Raw genomic sequence first — 24918 nt, 5'->3', positions numbered from 1 at the left:
TACACAGAAGACCCCAAAATATGGAGTCCCCTCACCACGTCCCACCGACCAACCCAAACTGTCGCTAGCTCACTCAACGAACCCCAAATTCTCTCATCTTCTTCCTCTCTTACCCGTAGTTACATCCTAACCCGGTTAGATGTTCTTAATTACATAAAAATTTGACAGAACAGAATCTTAACAGACGACCTTAAATTTACAACACCGAATAACAGACACATGCTATGGACACCCCTGCAAAGTGTTGTACTGTTATAATTATTGAAATACGGCTTTTGCATAAGCCCATGCATAACCTTAATTAATCACGCCTGTATTTACTGAATCTGTCAATCGAAAAATAAAGAATTTCAAAAAAAAAAAAAAAACACTGGTGAGCAACTCTGCAAAAATACAGCGGTATAACGGTTGTGTCCAGATGGTGAAGCCATGCCTCCATCTACCATTTCCAGAGGTGAGTCAAGTTGTACCACAGCAGCACAGGAGAACAGGAAACCTGTATGGTTGTGTAGCAGTTTGGAAACCAGCCATTTTCCTCAGCAGCCAAGTCACACCCCCAAATGATAGAAAATATATATTAGCAGATTAAAAAATGTAATTAAAAAAGAAAAGCTGAATATGTTTTATGCCATTTCCTACAATTCCTAGTAACTAAATGCCAAAATTATCCATTGCTTAATAGGCACAGCAAATAATTTCGGTTAATTGGTCCGACATTTTATATTTTTACTATGTATAAACTCCATTAAATGAAAAACTTTATTCATTTAACGTGAGTCAGAGTGGTTTTCTATTATAAGGAAAATCTTACAATTCAACAGAAACCCCACAGAGGATTTTAGCTAATATTTATTTTTAAAATCAAACTACAAATCTCACTAACGAAAATATTTATGTATATATATATATATATATATATATATATATAGATTATATATATATATATATATATATATATATATATATATATATATATATATATATATAGATAGATAGATAGATAGATAGATATAGCAGCATATTAACTGATCACATATGAAAGAAGCATCTGGTGCTAACATTTCTGGACACAAAGTGTTCTAAATACGAACGAAAGTTTCCCTCAGTAGAGACTAAATAAAGGAGAGCAGCCCCCCCTCCTGGGAACACACAATCAATCAATCAATACACAAATATATACACAAACACAAAGCCTAGATCAGCTGAAAAACGTTCAGTCTTTTCCTGGTCTGGGCAACAAATCCAAACTATCAACGCATATAAAAATAAAATAAAATAATATTATAAAATGGATCTCTACAAATTCATTTACATTATGCGTAATCAATAATTCATAAAAAACATCATAAACATGCATATTACATTTGCACAGAAAACAAAACCACAAAAATTCACACCATTTACACGTTTTTACTCAAATATCAAATTTACCATCAAAAATATAATTTCTAACATCAGAATTAAAACTTGTGGATGATAACATCCAATGTGAGTTAAATCTAAAAATTCTAATTTTTACGTCGTGCCATCGAAATTGCCAGCAAATATATAGATGTAATATTATACCTAGCGGAGGTTTGTATTTTGTAAGCGTTGGCTTTGTGCTTGGCTGCCCACATCATATTTCAAACTGAGCAGAGAGCATTATCGGATACGCATGGATGCCTGCACATCTTGCTGCCCAGCATAGCTGTGTTTTAGACCTGCCAAATTGTTATTAGCTTCCATTTTATAGCAACACTCTAAGCCAGGGATCACCAGAATTTTGCAGTAGTTATGGTGAAAGGAGTATTTTGGTACCATCTCCATCCTTTTTGTCAAATTGTTTGGGTGGATTGCAAAGCTTGGCCTCTCCCAGCAACCGAAGCTCAGAGCTCCTGTTGCCATGCAGATAATGTGGAGGTATAACTTCTAGAAGGCAATGATAAAATGTGAGCGGCAGGGGCGGGATTTTTGGTGCAAGAGAGCCTCCGTTACACGATTTTTACATTTGCATAACAGGTGCACTGTAAGGTTTCAGAAAATTAAAAACCACATACATATTTTTTTTCGGAATGAAATTACATTTTGAAACGACAAATTACCTATTTCGCACAAGGTTAAAATGATTTATTGCAAACTTAGTAAAAAGCATCGCACGCTGGCTCTCACATTTCCATATTTTATGGAATAAACAAAGGCTTGTTTTGCAGAAACATAAAAATTAAATAAGTCGGCATAGAAATTAAAGGCCGACAATAAAAGAAGCCTCGGCAAAAAGACTATCGTGGCAGCTCAGGAGAAAAAAAAAAAAAAAAGATATAGAATTTGTTTTTTTTTTACATTCTCTGTACCTGTTCTTGCAGGAGCACCTATTAAGGACAACTGACTTTAATATAAATATATATAATATTTTGGGCAAAATCAGTCATTTTTGTCGTTTAATATTGTTTTTTGTATTTTCAATCGCAACAAAATGGCGAAGACAGAAGCAAACAATATCAGTGAGTCCATACACGTTTTCCTTTCATTTATTTGATTTGTAGAGGATGCCCATGGATAAGATTCTCTTAGTGAAGTTTGTTCCAGGTAATTACGGAGACTTACACGGTTAATGCATCAAATTTACCATTCTGAAATACAAACATTTTATTTAAGAGGATGAGAGCAGACTTAATAGCTCCCAACTGATTCCTCTTCTGCAACTGTCACTAGTCTAATACTATCCTTACCTTTTTGTGTCACTTTACCGCACTCCCTCTAGCATGTAAGCTCATTGAGCAGGGCCCTCAACCCCTCTGTTCCTGTGTGTCCAACTTGTCTGGTTACAACTGCATGTCTGTTCATCCACCCATTGTAAAGCGCTGCGGAATTTCTATTTTATAATGTCTCATTGCATGCATATAAAATGACCAAGCTATAGCACAAGTGGGCAATCTTGCTTTAGATTCAAAAAGGTAAAACTCCTAAATCACCCGAATGGGTACCAGTCTCAGCAGTCGGCTTACTAGTACGTGTAGGTAAGGCCACGTTAGCATTTAGCAAGAAGCTTTTTCGTTGAGCACAGTTCCCTGCCTTCTCTATCTCAGTGAGCCAGAAGTTCCTGCTTATCACTCTCAGCCAATGAGCTTAGTCCGGCACTGCAGGCATAACTCATACAGTAAGCGTTCAGCTATCTGGCTGAGGTTAGTAGAGGTGGGAGGAGGCACACAGCAGACCGCAGGTAACAAGTCAAACCGCTCTGTAATGGTGTGACTCCTTACAATAGAGAGGCTTCGGGGAATTCCTGGCACCATAACTACTACAAACATCATGCCACTACAGCGTGGTGGGAAAAAACAAGTGCGCCATCATACAAATTTCTGATTCAAGCCTTTAACAGCAACAGAAGTAGCTGGCCTGGGCGGACAGGTGTTGGATTCAAGACTTTGATACTAAAACGCTCATTAATGGTTTAACACGTTGTGTAAAGCTGGCGCGCACGGGGATCTCTTCGCATCATAAAAACATTGATCCAATTAAGTTGTCATGGAGCCTGGATTTTTTTTTTTAAATGTCAAGAGGCTAAATAAAAATCGTCTAAACATTTTAAAGGCACAGCAATTAAGAACACACACACACTAAAAGAATGCGGAGCTCAGATTAAGACAGTCAGACGAATTTATACTTAAGCAGAGGGGAACTGAAATATGTAAACATGACATTTAATCGTACTGTTTTCTAAGGTGTAGATTAAATTATTGTAAATAATTGCAGTATTACTGACATATCCCATCTTTTCAAGTTACTGTGTGTATCTAACAATGCTGACGTGTCTTTATTGGACATTGCTATTTTCTCTGCACTACAAAATAAAGAAAGACAAAAAGTGAAGCTAGATAAAACGTAAATACATTTCAGAATTCACCATAAAATATATAGAAATAAAAAGATATGAAAGCAAGCCACAGCAATATGACAAAAAAATAAAAATAAGGGTAAAAAATGCAATTTCACAAAGGAAAAAAAAAAAAAGTAAGTCAGATTTCAAGTTAATATGTCATCCAAAATTCAAACTCAATTTTATGCTCTTAGAATTGACATGAACCCAAGTTGGTCATAACAGGTGTATTTAAGAAAAAAAACAAAAAAAAAAACACAAAAAAAACAATCAATTATACAATAGATGTTAATGAGAACAAACAGGAGTAAATGCTTGAATATCGTAAATCTATTTTTTTAAATTACGGTATTATTTATTTTTTTAAATATATTTATTTACGGTTTCTGCTTCCATACTCATACTTGTATATGAATCTGAAGAACTGTATAACATTACTTTTTAAAATGGCTTGACTGGTGGTGTATTTTTATCCTCTGTCATAATGGAGTCGACACAAGCAGACAAATCTTATTATGGTTTGAGAAAAGGAAGATTGATGATCCCTAGCCTGGAGACTTTAAAACACATCTGTAGCGTGAATTATGTGGGAATGGAGAAATTATGGCTTCAAAATCCTGAAAAACAAACATTTTTATACTCAGAAAAGTATTGTCCCCATAATTCTATATTTACTCAGCCTATTTGTCTTTGGCATGTCTGAAAAAAAAATGTGCGAGTTTTATTGTGTGTATAACAATGAAAACGGATCTTCAAAAACCTTCAAACACTTTATGCCCAACAAATAAACAGTTTGTTTGGTTTTAAGTAAATATACTTTATGTGAAGGTAAATCGAACAGAATGGTGTGTAGACAAAACACAGCTAGCTTCCACCTCCCCAAATCGGTCAATTTCTATATCTCGATTACTTTATTCCAGTAGATATTATAGATTAAAATTTGCATTTTATTTGGAGTGCAATCTAATCATATTTTGTCGGCGTTCGAAAAATAAATCAATCTAAAATATTTAAATAAAAAAATTAAAAAGTATAAAAACACCCAACATAAAAACGTGTTATTGGCATTTAATTATTTCTAATCTAAATTTTAGATCAGGCTAAGGGACTAAAATGCTAAATTACAGATAAGTAGTAAGAAAGAGGATGAATGGAAAATAAAGATGAAATTGAAACCAAATGGTGAAGATAAATCAGAACGAAAGGGGGGGGAGAAAGAGAAGACATAAAGGAAAATGGTAATAAAGGAAATTTAAGAGAATCTGAAACCAAGGAAAGGAGGACGGTTCAGGACACCAGTAGACTATGTAGGGGGAAGAAAATAATTGCCAAAAGAGGTAAAAGATAAAGAGCGGAGACGTAAAGAAGAGACGTTGAGAGGAGAGGATTAAAGGACCACTCTAGGCACCCAGACCACTTCAGCTTAATGAGGTGGTCTGGGTGCCAGGTCCCTCTAGGATTTACCCTTTTTTAAATAAACATAGCAGTTTCAGAGAAACTGCTATGTTTATAATGAGGGTTAATCCAGCCTCCAAAACCTCTAGTGGTTGTCTCATTGACAGCCGCTAGAGGCGCTTGCGTGCTTCTCACTGTGAAAATCACAGTGAGAAGACACCAGCGTGCATAGGAAAGCATTTAATGCTTTCCTATGCGACCGGCTGAATGCGCGCGTGGCTCCTGCCGCGCATGCGCATTTAGCCGATGACGTCGCGAGGAAGGAGGAGAGGAGGAGGAGAGCTCCCCGCCTGGCGCTAGAGAAAGGTAAGTGTTTAACCCCTTCCTCTCTCCAGAGCCCGGCGGGAGGGGGTCCCTGAAGGTCGGGGCAGCCTCAGGGAACTATAGTGCCAGGAAAACGAGTATGTTTTCCTGGCACTATCGTGGTCCTTTAAAGGAAGTCTAACGAGGGAAGATTCTTTTTTTTTTTTTTCTTGGCCCCAGCACTACGTAGTTCGACCAATGCACTCTACTATCCAGAGAGAACATCTAGCAAAAAAACAAATAAAAGTAATTCCCCAAACATTTTAAACCGTACACATAAATAATTAATGGTTAAATAGGTAATGTGAGAATGAAAATAAATCTAACATCAGCTTGATCAGTTAGAGCAGTGGTAATGTCACGGCCTTCATTCTGATTCCCGGTCAGATCGCGTCACCAGTGGGCAAGACACTCAACGGTATATATCCACCTACGTCAAATCCGCATAGGTTATACGCTTGTTTGAGCAGGCCCTTCTTCACCTCTTATGTATAACCTTTCTATAATTGTAAAGCTCTGCAAATACATTGGTGCTATATAAAATGGAAGAGTCTTGAGATCAGGTAACCGTTTAAGTCGTGCCTCCCCTATCCCCCCTGCAATCATGGCTTATTATTTCCTAGTATTAGTGGTTACATCCATGGAAATACCAAGTGTCTTCAAAAGTCAGTAACGCCAGACAATATGTATGTGTCATATTTAACTTGTGTGGGCTTGGTGTCACTCGTTTGTCAAAACGAATACACTATTATAAAGACACCGCATGGTGTACTCCTGCTGTGGACAATAATTATAACTTTCCGCAGAGACAAATGTGAACTCTGTGTCAGTTCTGTTCAGAGAACTATAAGAATGCGTAATGACCATATATTAAGCTAAAATAGCCCAACTGATAAGACGGTTGATTGATTCTGTTAGTCTGGAGTAAATGTGCAATTCTCTGGACACTCGTCCACAATTGATATCGCGTGCAATTTATGTTTTTGGTTTACAGGAAACTCACAAATGTGGGAGATATGGGTCGAATTGGAACAGGGTGGGCAATGTGGGTTCCGAAAATGGGCAAGCCCCACTGGAAAGGGCACAGGCTTGCCCATAGAAGGGACTTTCAGCCTGGTGATTTCAATACGTGCCATGCCAGGCACAGATCCAGGGAGGGTGCAACAGGGGAAGTGCATCACCCAAACTCCCAGCTTTTGGCACCTAAGTGTATTTTTTTATATTTTCTATAGTAATATAGTTTAATAATGAATAGGATAATATTTATCCTCCTTGCTGCATGTCAGCAGAATCATTTCTGAGCAAACATGAGGTTGGGTAGGGATCTAGGACGTAGCAGTCAATAACCTGTGGCATTTACCCTGCTCATCTTCCTCTTTGATGAATAGAGGAAGGAGATACATGACATGTGGATCCTTCACTACAAGAAGCAGCAGACGTGTGCAGACCTGCTTGCTTTTAGATCATATTCTGAGGGAGGTAATCTGTGAAAGAAAGCAGGACTGGAAAAGAAATTAAGTGAGAAATGAGGGCTGAATGGAGAAACAATGTGTGTCTGATAGGAAAGAGAGGTTGACTCAAAGAACGGGGTGCGGAAAATTAAATGGAGCTAGAGAAAGTATTAGGGGTATGAGAAGGATAGTAATAGCGAGCCAGTGAAGAGAAAGTATTTAAAAAAGGTCCACTAAAGGTACCCAGCCAGCTACATCTCAATAAAATGGTCTCGGTGCAGTGGGTTTGGTGTATTTTTAGTAAATAAACATTGCAAGGTTAACACTCTTCTAGTGGCCGACTTCCAGAGAGCTACTACAGGCATTTCCACTTCAAGAATGGCGTCCATCTCGGTCCGCGTCGAGAATGGCGTCCATCTCGGTCCGCGTCGAGAATGGCGTCCAGCTCGGTCCGCGTCGAGAATGGCGTCCAGCTCGGTCCGCGTCGAGAATGGCGTCCAGCTCGGTCCGCGTCGAGAATGGCGTCCATCTCGGTCCGCGTCGAGAATGGCGTCCATCTCGGTCCGCGTCGAGAATGGCGTCCATCTCGGTCCGCGTCGAGAATGGCGTCCATCTCAGTCCGCGTCGAGAATGGCGTCCATCTCGATTTGCCGCACATGCGGCCTAACCCCCCAATGCTTCTCTAGATCTGTAAGACTGATGAAGTCAGCCAAGGAGACGGGGTGAATCCGGAGAGAGCATTGGGGCGATGGAGAAAAGCAGCACAATCAATTCTAAGTCAGAGCCTAAAGATACCGGCTATTGGGCATAAGGCAATTGGGAGGGTCGTTAGGTAGCCAGATGCATGATATGTGTCACAGAGCCCAAGGTAGCAAACCCGGTTTCAACCAATGCCTTGTTTATATGGTGTCAGGATACAACTGAGATCCAACACGCAGAATGTAGAGACAAGGTAACGTATACTGGACCTTAGAATGGCCGGACTAACGTATAAGTACAAGGGTAGTCAAAGTCAAGCCGGGGTCAAGGAGTACAGAAAACAGGACAAGCGAAAGCCAAAGCTGGGTCAAGGACCACAGAAAACAGAATACTCATACAAAGCCAAGGTCAAAAGCCAGAATATAAATCACTGAATACAGAATAGCACTATTGGGACCAAAAATGAACCACAACAGGGCAAGGAACCTAACTCATGAAATCCTTTTTATACTGTGGCTGTAGCTTGTTAGGAAGGAAGCCACGCCCCCAAAACGTAATAACTCTGACATTTTGGTGATCCGTGATGTCATTTGCGTCATGACGTCGACGCCCCTTTTTGAGGCATAAAAAGGGGCGGAGCTATCACGGCTGGCGCGAAAACGGCTGGAGCAGGCAGGGGAGACCTGAAGAGGACCTGTGAAACATGTGAAAGGTGAGTAACTTAGGGGACAAGCCTGGTTAACATAGAAGGGATCCTGACATATGGTAGAGGAAGGCATACAAGAGGTGATATGAGGCAGAAGCCGAGATCACAGCCCTCCCAGCCCCAAGTCAATGCGAAGGCCTGCATCCCAGACCTACAGTCTCGGGTCCTCAGCAATGAGTCCAAGTCTTTCCCTGTAGAGGGAAGGCTGAAGCTCCTGATGGACTTTCGCCACCTGCAGCGATGGATCTTCAGCCTCCGTGGTCGATGCAGTGGGAGCTTTTACCTGCTGGCCTTCAGCCCAGGTGAGCTGGACTTAGGAGACTTATTTGCTTGTAGGGAGGCTAAGCCCCGGGGGGTCCACTCACCCCGCTCTGTTCTCTTCTCCTCTCGTGATTCCAGTTTGGTGTTGATGTTGCCGCAGAGCAGGCTTCTATTTTTGCCCAGAAGCTGTGAAAAAGCTCATTCAGGCATGTCAACATTTGCTTTGCTGTACCACAAGGAGCCTTCATGGACTGCGACGGTCCGAGTACCTGATGTGGCAGCCCATCCGCCACCTTGAGGACTTCTGCTGCCAGTCAGATAAGCATCGGAGTGGCTGCCTGATGTCTGCCAATTGATGGTGAGTAGGCCAGCGGGGCCCAGGACAACCCCCACCAGTCCAGAGGGAGGGGGGAGGGGACAGCTGTGTGCAAATGTCACTTTGTGAGTTAGAGAACTGGGAGAGCGGCCGCCTCTCCGCAGCTCATTTTCTTGTAGTCTGGTCAGGGAGGACCACTTGTGAGATTTCTTTTGATTCACTGGAGCCTCCGGATCAAGGTTGTTGTCGTAAGCGGTCAGAAGACACGAGTGGCCTGGGATTAAACAACCCGTTTTTTGGTACCAGATGCAGAAGCTTTCAAAAGCACGTCTAGTCCGATTATTAGTCCAGCTCCGCACTCCGAGAAAAGGAAAGTTAACAGCTACAGGACACTATCACGTTTGGATTTTATAATGCCAAAAGTTTAAACAGTTTGATTATCCCTCATTTTAAAAATGCAAAAAAAAAATTTATGATATGTCTGTATACATGAATGTAGGAGTGTAAATGTTTTTGTACTGTATTATATCACAAATCTTTGCAAAATATCCCACAGGAATAGAGCCCTCAACTCCGTCCATATTTGTATGTCAATTTTGGTATTGTCTCAGATGTATTGTACCATTGTCTTTTTTTCTTGTACTATTTGTACGCGTGTACAGCTCTGCAGAATGTGTTGGTGATTTATTAATTAAGTATAAATAATAAAAAATAAAACATTGCCAATAATAGAAACAAGGAGCAAGCACTTAACAATACGCCTTATGCTCCGTGCTCATGCTGGACCAAGGACCAAGTCATAGAGACTGTCCCGCTGAAAATCAGGACAGGAGGCCTGTAATTGATTAAGAAGGACAAGCAAAACAGCTGGAGTGCCTAGAGAGGGGACACCGTTGTAGTGAAATATTACTTTACAAGTTAAACAACTCCTAATGTGAAAAACAAATATCCTTTGAGAAGTAAATAGACCATATATTTGTCAAACACAATTGTAGAACCATTGAAACATGTGCACGTGGAACACAATTGTCCAACTGGCTGTTTCTCAACACCTGTTCACATTTCAGCAGGTCTGATCAGGCAGTGGTAGGTTTTAGCTCAGGAGAGATTACAGATGCTCCATGTAGAGGAAGTGACCTGCACCCAGCAGACCCCAGGTAAAATGTCAAGCAGTTATCACTAGACTATTCCTGGCACCATAACCACAACAGCAAGTTGTAGTGGTTATGGTGTTTGAAGTGTTACTTAAGAATAATTCAAATATAAAAATATAATATATTCATACACACACCCTACAAAGAGCCACTGTTTAACTAGTTAACACGGGGAGTCATATTTATTCATTAACTCTTCCAGTGCCAGGTGCGCAAGCACGACATCGAACAGCACTCGTGACAATACAAGGGTAAAATGAATGCCCTTTGGAATGTAATGATATATTTGAAGTACCAGTATTATTTCTAGACCAACCATATGTGTCATTTAACAAACTAATTACAGCAACATATGGCTTCCCAGAACCCTTTCGGTCAATTAGACTCTCTAAAATTAAACCGAATGGAGAAGTTGTTGATTGAATGATTCGCTCCCAGGAGGTGAGATGTGCAAAAGAAAATTGCATCCCACCCACATTCTGAATAACATCCTATGTAGAAATAATTAGCCGTGAAAGTTAAAAACCACGCTTTTCTATAGAGGTGTGCTAATCTGAAGGTCTCTCGGAAGACGTAGAAGAGTTACAGCGGGAGGGAGAACAAATCAGGATCTGGCAGAAGAAGAACCTGCATTGTATTAAGTTTAAACAAGGTGTCGAGACTGGAGGACGTAGAGGAGGAAAGTCACAAAAACAAGTAGTTTATAAAAAATAATAATTTATAAGCACGAATGAGTTAGTTCCAATATTAGATTTGAAGTGTACTGCAATTCAACCATTCAGAAAATACCACTATCTGACTGCAAGAGTTAGAGAAACACCATAGCATTAACCATACAAATTTGTATTCCTAACACTATAGTGTCCCTGTCCGTAGTCATATTTTGGTGTGCCCCCACACACCACCCGTTTGCAAATAAAATATAATATAAAAGTTTCACTTACCGTTTTCCATTGCCAATGATCCATTGCTGACCTCTCTACCTCCTCCACGATGGTTCAATCCAACGCTCCTCCACCTCCAGCAAAGACACGGAAGAAGCCTGGTTTCCTCCACGATGGTCCAAACTAATGCTCCTCACAGGGAGCATTGGAAACCTATTTAGTGACAGTAGGTTTACTTTTGGGGAGAAAAAAAAGGATATGCATTTTTTTACCTATACAGTTCCTTTATCCTTGCAATATAAACATTGCAGTTTCTAAATAAAGACATTTATTTTCTTTTACTTGTTACTTCCTTTACATTAATTGAGATGATGTGGCCTGGGGTACAATACTATTATATCCCATTAAAGAGCACTTATCCAGGTAAGCAGAACTTGGTGTCACTTTATAAGAAATACAATTTATTACACACACTGTGCTAGCCAAACTAGCCAGAGATCTACCTACTATTTTCTTGATCTCATTACTCTTTAAGAAGGGAATGGGTGGCTGTGATACAGCTGTACCACCGATTCTATAAACTAGGAATTCTGGGTATGCTGTGCATATAATTTAATTTGGGGCACAGCTACTCCATCCATGGCCAGCAGCAATGTTGGAGGAGGAAGGGATCTGTCGGTAAGCATATATCTTTTAAACTATAATTATTACTAGCAGAATATGTAGAGTTAAAAATGTATAACTATCTGAAGGTGAACTCATGATCCGTACATTTTATAAATGACTGATTTGTTCACTTTAAATTAAAAAGACACAATATATCACGGCAGGTTTAATAGCTGCTGCCACAATTGATGAACCAGCATCTTCCAGCAACCAATGGCGTGATAGAGTTAAATTGTGACCTGTTCTAACGCATTGACAATATGGTGGCAATCTGAGACAGATTTCGATATGTTTTTTTTTCTATATTTTTCTTTCAATGGAATTTCATTTCGAACACACACACGAACACACACAAACACACACACACACACACACACACACATACACCTTAAAAATAAATACATTCAAAAACACCAGCCCCCATTTTGGCGTCAGAGATGAAGGTTACAGAATTCTGCAGAGAATCTAACCTAGGATATATCTGATGATGTATACAGAGTTATCTGTGGATGATAGGTCTCATTGATTGATAATGCTCCTCTGGGAATCCTGGACTTAAAGGCACGTACTTACACAACAGTCGCCCTTAGATTGGCAACATAAATCTACGGCGCACTTAATCATGGGCGATTTCTGGATAAATCCATCAGTTTCAACATTATTGAAAGACTGAATCCGCAAAACCCAACTGAGCATGTTATGAGAATGAAAGAAAATAAATAGATAAAAACGGCTTAACCCTTTCTTTTTTATTTTTTTTTTAAATCAAGGGACAACGTTGTGTTCAACACTAGCAAAAAGCAGTAATAGAAAGTAATCATTTTAAAATTAAGATAAGAATCCGGCAATATTTACAGACAGTTTGTTAAACTGTGTTGTAGAATCCCTTCTAAAAAACACAGACATTTGGAAAAAAAAGTCAACAAAATTTTAATAAAAAAGAAAAAAAAAAAAAAAGTAGATCTCGCACCTGTTCCTTCTGCAGTGGTGTCTACATGAGACCAGGAAGTGCCTACATGCCCCACAGACTGTTCATCTGTATCGGTGCAGATGACATCTCAAAATTATAACGCAAGGAAAATAATGAGTATTCTGTGCTCTGCATCTGACATGAAGTACTTTGAACAAGAAAATTTGCTTTTATGCAGGGGCGCACCAAAGCCATTTTCAGTACATGAGACCGACTAATCAACGGCACTTAAAAGATTTCATCCATCATTTCAAGAGGCACAAGTACCGTCTAAAGTGTGCTGTGACTAATTACAGTCACACAGTATACAAAACAACAACATTAGGAGTGGGCAAGAGAAGAAATGAATAAATAGATTATGTATCTATATGAACACGAGTCCTGGAGCGTCAACGTTGGTTAGGTCCCATTAATGAGGGCATTAAAACCGTCTATGTGATTATGATGGATTACTCCAAAAACAGTGAATCAAAAACATTAATTATGCCACGTCAATTAAAGGACAAGTTTAGAATACTGATAAGATCTCTTCCTTTGGTCAAAATGGTCCTTAATCAAACCACATACTAAATGCCATGGAAAATGCCACTAACAGTTTGCCACTGGCGATTTCGTACTAAAATACTTTAAAGGGACACTCTAGGCACCCAGACCACTTTAGCTCATTGAAGTGGTCTGGGTGTTGTGTCCCTATTGCCCTTAGTGCTATAGGGAAACTGCAATGTGCCAGAGAAACTGTAATGTTTACATTACAGCACTAAGTCTGCCTCCAGTGGCTGTCTAGGGCTTCCTGAATAGAAATGGACCTTTTGACTCAATGCATTCCTATGGGGAGGTCTAATGAGGACGGGGGGGGGTGTAAGGGGGGGGGCTTCGACCCAGTGCTGAGGGTCATCGGCGCTGAGATAAGGTAAGTAAATAAAGGGTTTTTAACCCTTTATTTACAAGGGAGAGGGGAAAGTGAGGGAGGGGGGAGGCAAAGGGAGCGATAGCACGAGGAATACAGCTTTGTATTCCTGGCACTATACTATCCCTTTAAGTAATTGAGTCTATTTTATGTCTGGAATCAGCAGTGCTGCTCACAGACGCATTGAGCTGATGGATTGTGGCATTTGTCGCTCATGTGCTGTGTGTCTGCATTGCTTCTCTACGATTCATGATTTAGTATTTTACTTGAGTCCCATGTTGTGCGCACACATGTGGTTGGAGCATGTTGGCAGGAGAAAAATGACGACAAAAAAGCAGAAATAAATAATTCTCATGGCACAGATCTCTCGTCAGGTCATGGTGATGACACAAGGCAGTGGGTAATTGAGATAACTGGTCACATAGCCGATAGGTATAGCACAATGCAAAATAAATTAGCACCTAATAAATCTCTCTTCTACAACCCATGAAAAGGTATAGAACATGAATTAAAGTGGGGGTGGGGGAGGCAAATCTTGCCGGCCCCCACCTGTAATCCCTGCTATGAATAGAAGGACTGGCATTTTATGCTTCATATGCAAAGTGCATTAGTAAATTGAAAAAAGCTAAACTGTACAATATCTACAATCCTTTGCTGGTACCACCTGCTATCCTAGCAGAGATAACAGAATGAATACATTTATAAATTAAATGATTTTTAAAGACCTTAGAATAATAATCCATTTGATGGACGTTTGAGATTTTGTACCACAGCAATAAGAGCATAGAGGTGAACAGGTCAAAGCTCCTCTAATTAGGGGCTAAATAATTCCAAAGCTAGACAGACTCATTACGAGTCGATCTACAGCTATAGACATGCTCTAGGGTAATTCTGGATCCTTAGTGTGATCCTTCTATGGGGACTGTACAGATTCCGATGAGTAATAAATGGGGGGGAAAAAGCAAGCCAAACAGGGCAGCAATGAATTTAACTGATTTAAACACACACGTTTATAAGAAAGGATTGTTCTATAGACATTGTCGAGCTAAAAATCCACTGATGCAAGAATGTATGGACGTCTGGAAGTTGAAGTTTTGTGACAGAAGGAACGCTACCTGTTTGAGTGTACTGCACCTACGTTATAAAATGTAATGTTCTGCATTTGGAGAAAAAATAACAACACTGTTTAATCATCATATCAATTATGTGAGCATTTCTTTTTTAGTAGACAAATTGAGAAAAGATAATAAAGAAAATAAGACCTTTTTTTCTGGAATTACCTTTTTGTTGGCCGGTACTCTGCTACACATCTTGCAGATCTAGTTTGTAAAAAATTACGCTACTTGTTGCAACTGTGTTTTCTGCGGGTGGTGTGGACTACTACGCTCTCAGCCAATGAACTAATCCTGCACGGTTTTGCTCTGGAAAACTTACAAAAGCTTCTGGCAGAGAAAAAGGTGTACAGCATGTAAACCTGTGAAAACGTAGATAAACCAAAATGTATTTATTGTCAAATAGAGATATAAACATTTTAAAGGCTCTCTGCAGGATTAGTTCATTGGCTGAGAGCGTCAGTCGCTTCCAGCAGAGTGGAGGTGTGGAATGGTGCTCCGCTGACCCCAGAAAAGACAAACTTTTACTCAGTGGTTTGCCTACTTACACCGGGGGCATGCCAGAGCACTTATAGCATCATGACCACTACAACAGGGGTTCCGAACCCAGTCCTCAAGTACCCCCTACAATTCCAGGATTTTAGGATTTCCCTGTTGTGTCTAAAGTGTTATTTTTTCCCCCTTTTCTAAAAACACAGACAAAACTGGGTAATCCCTAAACCCTGGACTGTTAGGGGGTACTTGAGGACTGAGTTGGGAACCACTGCGCTACAATATGCCATGGTGGTTATGGTGTTTGGAGTGTCCCTTTAAATGAATACTAAGCCCACGCACAATCAGTAGAATCACCTTTGCCTTCTGAATTATTTGGGGGTAATCATTAAAAAACATGTGGCTTGCGTTAATCTGTGAGCATTTTTGTTTAATTTTATTTCAACCAAAAGAGGACCTGATCACGGGTCTAACGCGCATGTGAATTTATCTACACATTTCTCCTAATCTCATTCCGCAACTTGACTCTCCCATTGAGATTATTTACTGATGGAGATAAATATATAGAGCCATAAAATATGATATCATTCCATGCGTGGAAATGTATTCCACTGGCGTCATGCCCATCAGCTGGGTGAATTTGTGAGTAAGCTTAGTAAAGGGTTAAACACAAACAAGTCATTAGCTCAATCTGCGCACGGAACAAAATATTAAATAACTGTATAACACCACAAAAGCACTACGATCATCAGGGAGCTCTGTTTGGACGCCGTGACACGAAGAACGCCCAGTGCCAAAAGTACCTTATTGGGCATCAACATTTAAAATGAAGCATTCGCGGAAAATAGGAGGAAATTGACCATTATTTCCCCACGTAGACCTGCCATCAGTCCAAATAATACATTTTCTCCGTCCAATTATTTTTGTGAGCAGTTTTATCAAGCAGCAGGTTGTTGTTGTTTGTTATTTTCACTCTCCACATAAAGCACCACAAATGATTTGCCTGTTCCATACACATCATGATTGGCTACACTGAACAGCTTAATAATATAGATCTCGTTACACTGTATTTTTCTTGTCTGGTATCTCTGCGGGACCATTATGGAAAGGTAAGAGAAAAGTAATCAGTTGACGTGCACCTTTCAATCAGCCGAGAAGCCACTGGGGTATTTCATACATTACATTATAAATCCATTACTCTTATTTAGCCAGATAAGTGAACAGAAATATCGCTAAATTCTGGGCACTCAGTAAGAAACTGCAAAAGGCAATCAGCCACAACATACACACGCTTATTATATCTTCATCTGCAATCATTGGCAATGAAGGACAACCACTGGCAAGGCAGCGGTAGAGGACAACAATTATCATGATGCTTAGCAAGCCACTGCAAGCATGATGATTTATTTAATAACGCAAGACAAAAAAATATATATATAAATCTTATACAATATCACATTGAGTGAATTTGGCAAAAACAGCGTCGCAAAAATTCTCCAAAATCAGCTATTATCAAAGACCGGTCAAAAAAAACAGGGTCAAAATCCAGATAGTACCAGGGAGCCGGGACCCATGACCCGAGTCGTCCAGAGAGCCGGGAACCAAGACCCGAGTGGTCCAGAGAGCAGGGGCCAAAGACCCGAGTGGTCCAGAGAGCCGGGAACCAAGACCCGAGTGGTCCAGAGAGCCGGGAACCAAGACCCGAGTGGTCCAGAGAGCCGGGAACCAAGACCCGAGTGGTCCAGAGAGCCGGGAACCAAGACCCGAGTGGTCCAGAGAGCCGGGAACCAAGACCCGAGTGGTCCAGAGAGCCGGGAACCAAGACCCGAGTGGTCCAGAGAGCCGGGAACCAAGACCCGAGTGGTCCAGAGAGCCGGGAACCAAGACCCGAGTGGTCCAGAGAGCCGGGAACCAAGACCCGAGTGGTCCAGAGAGCCGGGAACCAAGACCCGAGTGGTCCAGAGAGCCGGGAACCAAGACCCGAGTGGTCCAGAGAGCCGGGAACCAAGACCCGAGTGGTCCAGAGAGCCGGGAACCAAGACCCGAGTGGTCCAGAGAGCCGGGAACCAAGACCCGAGTGGTCCAGAGAGCCGGGAACCAAGACCTGAGTGGTCCAGAGAGCCGGGAACCAAGACCAGAGTGGTCCAGAGAGCCGGGAACCAAGACCCGAGTGGTCCAGAGAGCCGGGAACCAAGACCCGAGTGGTCCAGAGAGCCGGGAACCAAGACCCGAGTGGTCCAGAGAGCCGGGAACCAAGACCCGAGTGGTCCAGAGAGCCGGGAACCAAGACCCGAGTGGTCCAGAGAGCCGGGAACCAAGACCCGAGTGGTCCAGAGAGCCGGGAACCAAGACCCGAGTGGTCCAGAGAGCCGGGAACCAAGACCCGAGTGGTCCAGAGAGCCGGGAACCAAGACCCGAGTGGTCCAGAGAGCCGGGAACCAAGACCCGAGTGGTCCAGAGAGCCGGGAACCAAGACCCGAGTGGTCCAGAGAGCCGGGAACCAAGACCTGAGTGGTCCAGAGAGCCGGGAACCAAGACCCGAGTGGTCCAGAGAGCCGGGAACCAAGACCCGAGTGGTCCAGAGAGCCGGGAACCAAGACCCGAGTGGTCCAGAGAGCCGGGAACCAAGACCCGAGTGGTCCAGAGAGCCGGGAACCAAGACCCGAGTGGTCCAGAGAGCCGGGAACCAAGACCCGAGTGGTCCAGAGAGCCGGGAACCAAGACCCGAGTGGTCCAGAGAGCCGGGAACCAAGACCCGAGTGGTCCAGAGAGCCGGGAACCAAGACCCGAGTGGTCCAGAGAGCCGGGAACCAAGACCCGAGTGGTCCAGAGAGCCGGGAACCAAGACCCGAGTGGTCCAGAGAGCCGGGAACCAAGACCCGAGTGGTCCAGAGAGCCGGGAACCAAGACCCGAGTGGTCCAGAGAGCCGGGAACCAAGACCCGAGTGGTCCAGAGAGCCGGGAACCAAGACCCGAGTGGTCCAGAGAGCCGGGAACCAAGACCCGAGTGGTCCAGAGAGCCGGGAACCAAGACCAGAGTGGTCCAGAGAGCCGGGAACCAAGACCAGAGTGGTCCAGAGAGCCGGGAACCAAGACCAGAGTGGTCCAGAGAGCCGGGAACCAAGACCAGAGTGGTCCAGAGAGCCGGGAACCAAGACCAGAGTGGTCCAGAGAGCCGGGAACCAAGACCAGAGTGGTCCAGAGAGCCGGGAACCAAGACCAGAGTGGTCCAGAGAGCCGGGAACCAAGACCAGAGTCGTCCAGAGAGCCGGGAACCAAGACCAGAGTGGTCCAGAGAGCCGGGAACCAAGACCCAAGTGGTCCAGAGAGCAGGGGCCAAAGACCCAAGTGGTCCAGAGAGCAGGGGCCAAAGACCCAAGTGGTCCAGAGAGCAGGGGCCAAAGACCCAAGTGGTCCAGAGAGCAGGGGCCAAAGACCCAGGTGGTCCAGAGAGCAGGGGCCAAAGACCCAAGTGGTCCAGAGAGCAGGGGCCAAAGACCCAAGTGGTCCAGAGAGCAGGGGCCAAAGCCCCAAGTGGTCCAGAGAGCAGGGGTCAAAGACCCAAGTGGTCCAGAGAGCAGGGGTCAAAGACCCAAGTGGTCCAGAGAGCAGGGGTCAAAGACCCAAGTGGTCCAGAGAGCAGGGGTCAAAGACCCAAGTGGTCCAGAGAGCAGGGCCCAAAGACCCAAGTGGTCCAGAGAGCAGGGCCCAAAGACCCAAGTGGTCCAGAGAGCAGGGCCCAAAGACCCATGTGGTCCAGAGAGCAGGGGCCCAAAGACCCATGTGGTCCAGAGAGCAGGGGCCAAAGACCCAAGTGGTCCAGAGAGCAGGGGCCAAAGACCCAAGTGGTCCAGAGAGCAGGGGCCAAAGACCCAAGTGGTCCAGAGAGCAGGGGCCAAAGACCCAAGTGGTCCAGAGAGCAGGGGTCAAAGACCCAAGTGGTCCAGAGAGCAGGGGCCAAAGACCCAAGTGGTCCAGAGAGCAGGGCCCAAAGACCCATGTGGTCCAGAGAGCAGGGGCCCAAGACCAGAGTGGTCCAGAGAGCCAGGAACCAAGACCCAAGTGGTCCAGAGAGCAGGGGCCAAAGACCCAAGTGGTCCAGAGAGCAGGGCCAAAGACCCAAGTGGTCCAGAGAGCAGGGGCCAAAGACCCAAGTGGTCCAGAGAGCAGGGGCCAAAGACCCAAGTGGTCCAGAGAGCAGGGGCCAAAGACCCAGGTGGTCCAGAGAGCAGGGGCCAAAGACCCAAGTGGTCCAGAGAGCAGGGGCCAAAGACCCAAGTGGTCCAGAGAGCAGGGGCCAAAGACCCAAGTGGTCCAGAGAGCAGGGGCCAAAGACCCAAGTGGTCCAGAGAGCAGGGGCCAAAGACCCAAGTGGTCCAGAGAGCAGGGGTCAAAGACCCAAGTGGTCCAGAGAGCAGGGGTCAAAGACCCAAGTGGTCCAGAGAGCAGGGGTCAAAGACCCAAGTGGTCCAGAGAGCAGGGGCCAAAGACCCAAGTGGTCCAGAGAGCAGGGCCCAAAGACCCATGTGGTCCAGAGAGCAGGGGCCCAAAGACCCATGTGGTCCAGAGAGCAGGGGCCAAAGACCCAAGTGGTCCAGAGAGCAGGGGCCCAAGACCCAAGTGGTCCAGAGAGCAGGGGCCAAGAGTTGTCAGTTGCAAACGGAATTGCAAATTTTAGACCAAAATAGCTTTGCAAAAATTCTCCAAGTTTGCTGAAGATGCAGACTGATCTGGATAGCCAGGGCTAAGCACCAATATACTGTGTACGTAGCACTAGTATATAATCTCTACACTAACATTTTTTAATGGTGTTCTCATATACTAAACCCAAGAAATTCTTTGTAGTTTTCTGCATTTTGCTTGAGGTGTCACGGGAATAGAATAAACCTACAAAAGAACCACTGAGACTTGAGCAAAGGCTGCTGCTGAACCTCTTGAGAATCAAGGCTGCCATTCAAGCTCTTCTTTACGAACTGACATCATAATGAGAAATATAAAAATAAATACATATTCTAGAGGTTCTGCAGCAGCTGTTCTGGGTCTGGAGAGTTCCCTTTCCATAGCAGTGTTAGTTTAAGAGTTTGATCTCCAGATATTTGAGCAAACAAGTTAATGGGACACAGTGTTGCCATTCTAAAATAAAGAGAGATAACCTGATCTATGGATCTGCCCCACATCCTAGTGATTTGCAATCCAGGACATCTATCCTTCCAGTTTGCTAGCTGAGAGCTATTGTGTGGGCAGGGGAGGGAATAGGACCCAGCAGCACCTCCTCCACACATACACAGAAGCTGAATGGATCTACATTGAGGATGTCAGCCAGATCCTGCTGCTAACCCTGGTTCAAACAGCAGCTCTTCCAGGTGCAGTGCACACTGACAGTCAGCTGGCTGAGGGTGATCTCCTCTGTACAGGAAGAGCTGGGGGCTCACACATTCCCCAGCCAGCCATGGATTGCCAAGTTGGTTCTAACATGGGGAAAGACAAATCTTCAATCATGAGGAAGAGGGCAGCCCTGCTGAGGAAAGGATGCAGCTTTGAGATACAAAGGTAAGAGGATTTGGTCCTGGCAGTGCCTGGGGTTAATGGGGTTAAACCTTCTGAATGCCAGGGGGCACTAAAAGGGGGAGGGGGATCAGTGCTGGGAGAATTCTTAGAAGCCAACTCTAAATCCAAGCTGTTACAATGTCCCAGGAAACATTTCTGGCTAACTTTATTCAGATTTTATTTAAAATGTGAGCATAGTGTTTAACCCTTTGCTGATACCCAAGGCTGCACTGTACAATCAGATCCTGGAAGGGTTAAGCTCGGCAATGTAGGTCCCAGCTGCTGTTTTAGGGATATAACGCACAATGCTTTGCCACGCAAAGCATGATGGGAGTTGTAGTTCAGAAACAGCCTGGGATCTCTGAATTTAACCATTAGCCCTTTAAGACTGCCAATTGGGACCCTATATCCTGGCATAGCCAAGGTTCAATGGGTTAACTCTGGCTGTGCCCTGGATAATACATAGAATTTTGCAATGATAAATAACCTATTCCAGCGATACTTGCAAACCTTAGCCACTCCAGCTGTTGTGGACAACATTTCCCATGATCCTTTGCCAGAGAGACATTTGTTCCCCACCAGCTGGATTGGCTGGGGTCAGCCATTCCTGCATTATGCTGTGATGTGGCTGTGGCATGGGTTAATAGCTATAAAGGAGGGATTGTGAGAGTGTTTTACTGTACTGGGGGAAAAAAAACACAACACCCACACAGGGAAAAAGGAAAGTTTCCAAAAACCTGCATGGCATGGATCTGCTACACAGCTGATAAAAACATTATCTGACATATGTCAGCGTACAGGGGGAATAAACGCAGTACTGCAATCAAACACACGCTCTAATATTCAGCAGAATAGGAGGCAGTTCGTATATTGTATTAGGTTATTTATTAAATGGACAACAGTACTGAATGAAATCTGAATTGCAAAATATAGGCAAAAAAACAGTCCATTCGTATTATTTCTCCAGCCCCACGATACTCACGGCTTTGCTATTTTAACTTGTGTTTTGTAATTCAGTTTTTAATTCTCTACAGTCCCACGGTTTAGTGGAGAATACACCCTAGCGTTCTGTTTGGAACCTGTAGTGGCTAAAACGGTTTATCACCAACGGTTGTAGAACTACGCCAACTGGGGACATAGCTTTGGATCCCCCCCAGATGTAGAGAAATGTACAGGTATTGTGGCAGCCATGATGCGGTCATTAAATTGGGATGATATGGGTATGTTGGTATTCTGTAGCGGAAGCCAGTGGCTTCTTGGCAGTTGGCAGAGTCCATCAGTGTGGACATAGAGAAGGTTTTTTTTGGTGATTACTACGGTTGTGGCTGAGCTTGAGAACCACTGATCTGTAAATATGTATCTGTAGAAATTATTACAATATATATATATTTTTTTCTAAAATAAAATGTTTTTTGAAGTTCTTGAAATTTCTTGTTCATCTTCATTTACCTTAACCGATGGCAGTCAACGCGTTAAAGGAACACTATAGTGTTAGGAATAAAAACCTGTCTTCCTAATGCTATAGTGCCCTAACCCTAGTTATATATAGCTTCTCCTCCATCCTTTTTCCAGTAAAAGTAATAAAATAAAGCTTTTAACTCACCTTTTTTCACAACCGAGACTCCCTCTGTGCTGCATATGTCTCCGCCTCCTGTGAGGTCATTGAGGAGGCTTGGTCTCCTTTGATAATGGCCCAATCCAACGCTTCTCATAGACTAACCTGATGTGCATGCGGGGCAAGCACGCACACGCATCCAGTACTTTTCATAGGAAAACATTTCATGTAAGCTTCTGCATCACGTGTCAGAGTTTTACTCGGTCAGTGCAGTGGAAGATTCCCTAGTGTAGGGATAGGCAACCTTTGGCACTCCATATGTTGTGGACTACATCCCACATAATGCTCTTATACCCATAATGCTGGTAAAGCATCATGGGAGGTGTTGCCTAAAACATCTGAAGTGCCGAAGGTTGCCTATGCCTGCTCTACTGGATTACAGGAAGATAGCTTCTAGAGGTATATTTAACCCTGGGGCGTATTAGCCGCGAGGCAAACCAGGCATTTGCCTTGGGCGGCATTTTCCAGGGGGCGGCAAAAAAAGCCGCCCCCCAAATGCTCAAGGCAAATGTCTTGTTAGCCTTGCGGCTAACAAGACATGCTGGGCTGCTGCTGGGCGGTCGGGCGGCGCTGCTGGGCGGGCGGCGAGGGAGCACTTCCTCTGAGCTGTCTGCTCAGCTCCCTCGCGCGCCCAGAGTGAGGCTGGGAGCCGGAATATGACATCATATTCCGGCTCCGCCTCCCAGCCTCACTGTGCGGCGCGCGAGGGAGCTGAGCAGACAGCTCAGAGGAAGTGCTCCCTCGCCGCCCGCCCAGCAGCGCCGCCCGACCGCCCAGCAGCCACTGGACCACCAGGGAAAAATTAATCACCCCCCCAGCATTCCCAAAGGTAAGGAGGCTGGGGGGGTTAAAGGAAGAAAAAAAAAAGTGTTAATGTGAGTGAGTGTGAGTGTCTGTTAGTGAGTGTGAGTGTGTGTGTGTCTGTTAGTGAGTGAGTGTGTGTCTGTTAGTGAGTGAGTGTGTGTCTGTTAGTGAGTGAGTGGGTGTCTGTTAGTGAGTGTGTGTCTGTTAGTGTGTGTGTCTGTTAGTGTGTGTGTCTGTTAGTGTGTGTGTCTGACTGTGTGTGTGTGTGTGTATGTTAGTGAGTGTGTGTGTCTGTTAGTGTGTGTCTGTTAGTGTGTGTCTGTTAGTGTGTGTCTGTTAGTGTGTGTCTGTTAGTGTGTGTCTGTTAGTGTGTGTCTGTTAGTGAGTGTGAGTTTGTCTGTTAGTGAGTGTGAGTTTGTCTGTTACTGAGTGTGAGTTTGTCTGTTAGTGTGTGTGTTTCTGTTAGCGAGTGTGTGTTTCTGTTAGCCTGTGTATGCGTATCTATCAGTGAATGTGTGTGTGTGTGTGTATTTAGAATGCGGGGCGGGGTAAAGGTTGGGTGGGGGTGGCGCGCGGGGGGGGGGGGGGGGGGGCGCCGCCTGAGTTTTGTTCTGCCTAGGGCAGCACAAAACCAGGATACACCACTGATTTAACCCTACAGTGTAAACATTGTAGTTTATATATTTTTTAAAAAGTACAATTGTTTACATTGCAGAGTTAAATAACAAGATCACTGCACCTAGTGGTCTGGGTGACTTTATTTGTCCTTTAAGACGCTTCATCAATTGTTACTTCACAAGATATGTATGCAATGTAAGTATTTTGGATAGGTCTTGTGGTTGTGCCAAATGATGAAGATCACACGAATGGCAATAAAGTGGGTCAAAAATAAAGCCCTCACGGTTTGTTTTGCTTTTGGGTCTTCCATGGTCAATTAGAGGAGAACCATTGAGTTGAGTAATAACATTTCTCGTTTTAAATTAACCAGATTGTCCCTGTAACTCAGAAAGCATGGTTTGTTCCTCGCAGACCCATATAAATCAATGTTTTAAGGTACATCTGAAACAGAAATTGGCTTATGCATTTGATCACAAACTTACTGCAGATTGGAGGAAATTGAGTTTTGTGGAGGGTTTTAAATAGTCTGTGAGGCATCAGCTGGCAGAGAAATGTTTGAAATATCTCAGCCATGATCCCTCAGCGAGCCTGCGCCCAAAGAAATGCATTTTAAGTAACAAAACATAGATTTCTAAACCCTTGCTAGTCTCCCATTTGTTCTAGACACTTTGCTTATAAAAGGAATTGCAATGTGCACATTTGTGTGACGTTGGACCCCCTGCGTGGCGAATCAAAAGATCTCCCCTGGCACGGAAATGCCTAATTATATAGTCTATTCAGCCATGTTATAGCAAAGTGTTGTTTAATACTGCGTGTGCACGACAGAATGCTTACTGTGTAAATAGCTAAATAAATACAAAAAAATAAATAAAGGAAAAAAAAATATATATATATATATATATATATATATATATATATATATATATATATATATATATATATATATCTCCAAGAAAGGCTATTAAACAAACAAAACGCCAAAGTAGTGCACCTTTCAAACTCCACTCCCCATATCTAACTTTCCACTTTTGTCCAAATACTTTTTGTGTAGGAGTACATCAAGCTGCATGTGAATTAGTGTATCACAGAGCTCCACAAC

At 43.4% G+C, this 24918-nt stretch overlaps 2 protein-coding genes across 4 annotated transcripts in view; both read left to right on the top strand.

Annotated features, from left to right (window-relative positions):
- The first annotated feature begins 8713 nt into the window (after window positions 1-8713).
- LOC134573700 (collagen alpha-1(I) chain-like) lies at window positions 8714-19913 on the top strand. The gene is made up of 3 exons (XM_063433482.1): window positions 8714-8775; window positions 10118-10207; window positions 16826-19913. The coding sequence occupies exons 1-3, from the start codon at window positions 8714-8716 to the stop codon at window positions 19911-19913; spliced, it is 3240 nt and encodes a 1079-aa protein (XP_063289552.1).
- A 635-nt stretch (window positions 19914-20548) lies between these two features.
- Window positions 20549-24918, top strand: part of GARNL3 (GTPase activating Rap/RanGAP domain like 3) — a 296004-nt gene continuing 291634 nt past the window's right edge. For all 3 annotated transcript variants that reach the window (XM_063432805.1, XM_063432806.1, XM_063432803.1), the window contains exon 1: window positions 20549-20785. In XM_063432805.1, coding sequence (XP_063288875.1) covers window positions 20685-20785 — 101 coding nt within the window. In that variant the 5' untranslated portion in view covers window positions 20549-20684. The remainder of the gene's footprint in view (window positions 20786-24918) is intronic.

Source organism: Pelobates fuscus, chromosome 9 (genome assembly GCF_036172605.1).
Source record: "Pelobates fuscus isolate aPelFus1 chromosome 9, aPelFus1.pri, whole genome shotgun sequence".
In the NCBI taxonomy this organism is placed as follows: Eukaryota; Metazoa; Chordata; class Amphibia; order Anura; family Pelobatidae; genus Pelobates; species Pelobates fuscus.
This window is presented reverse-complemented; position numbering and strand designations above follow the sequence as displayed.

Coding starts and splice junctions, on each gene's coding strand:
- LOC134573700 (XM_063433482.1), top strand. CDS start 8,714: ATGGATCTTCAGCCTCCGTGGTCGATGCAGTGGGAGCTTTTACCTGCT. Junction 8,776..10,117: donor CCTGCTGGCCTTCAGCCCAG/GTGAGCTGGACT, acceptor TTCACATTTCAG/CAGGTCTGATCAGGCAGTGG. Junction 10,208..16,825: donor CTGCACCCAGCAGACCCCAG/GTAAAATGTCAA, acceptor CGAGTCGTCCAG/AGAGCCGGGAACCAAGACCC.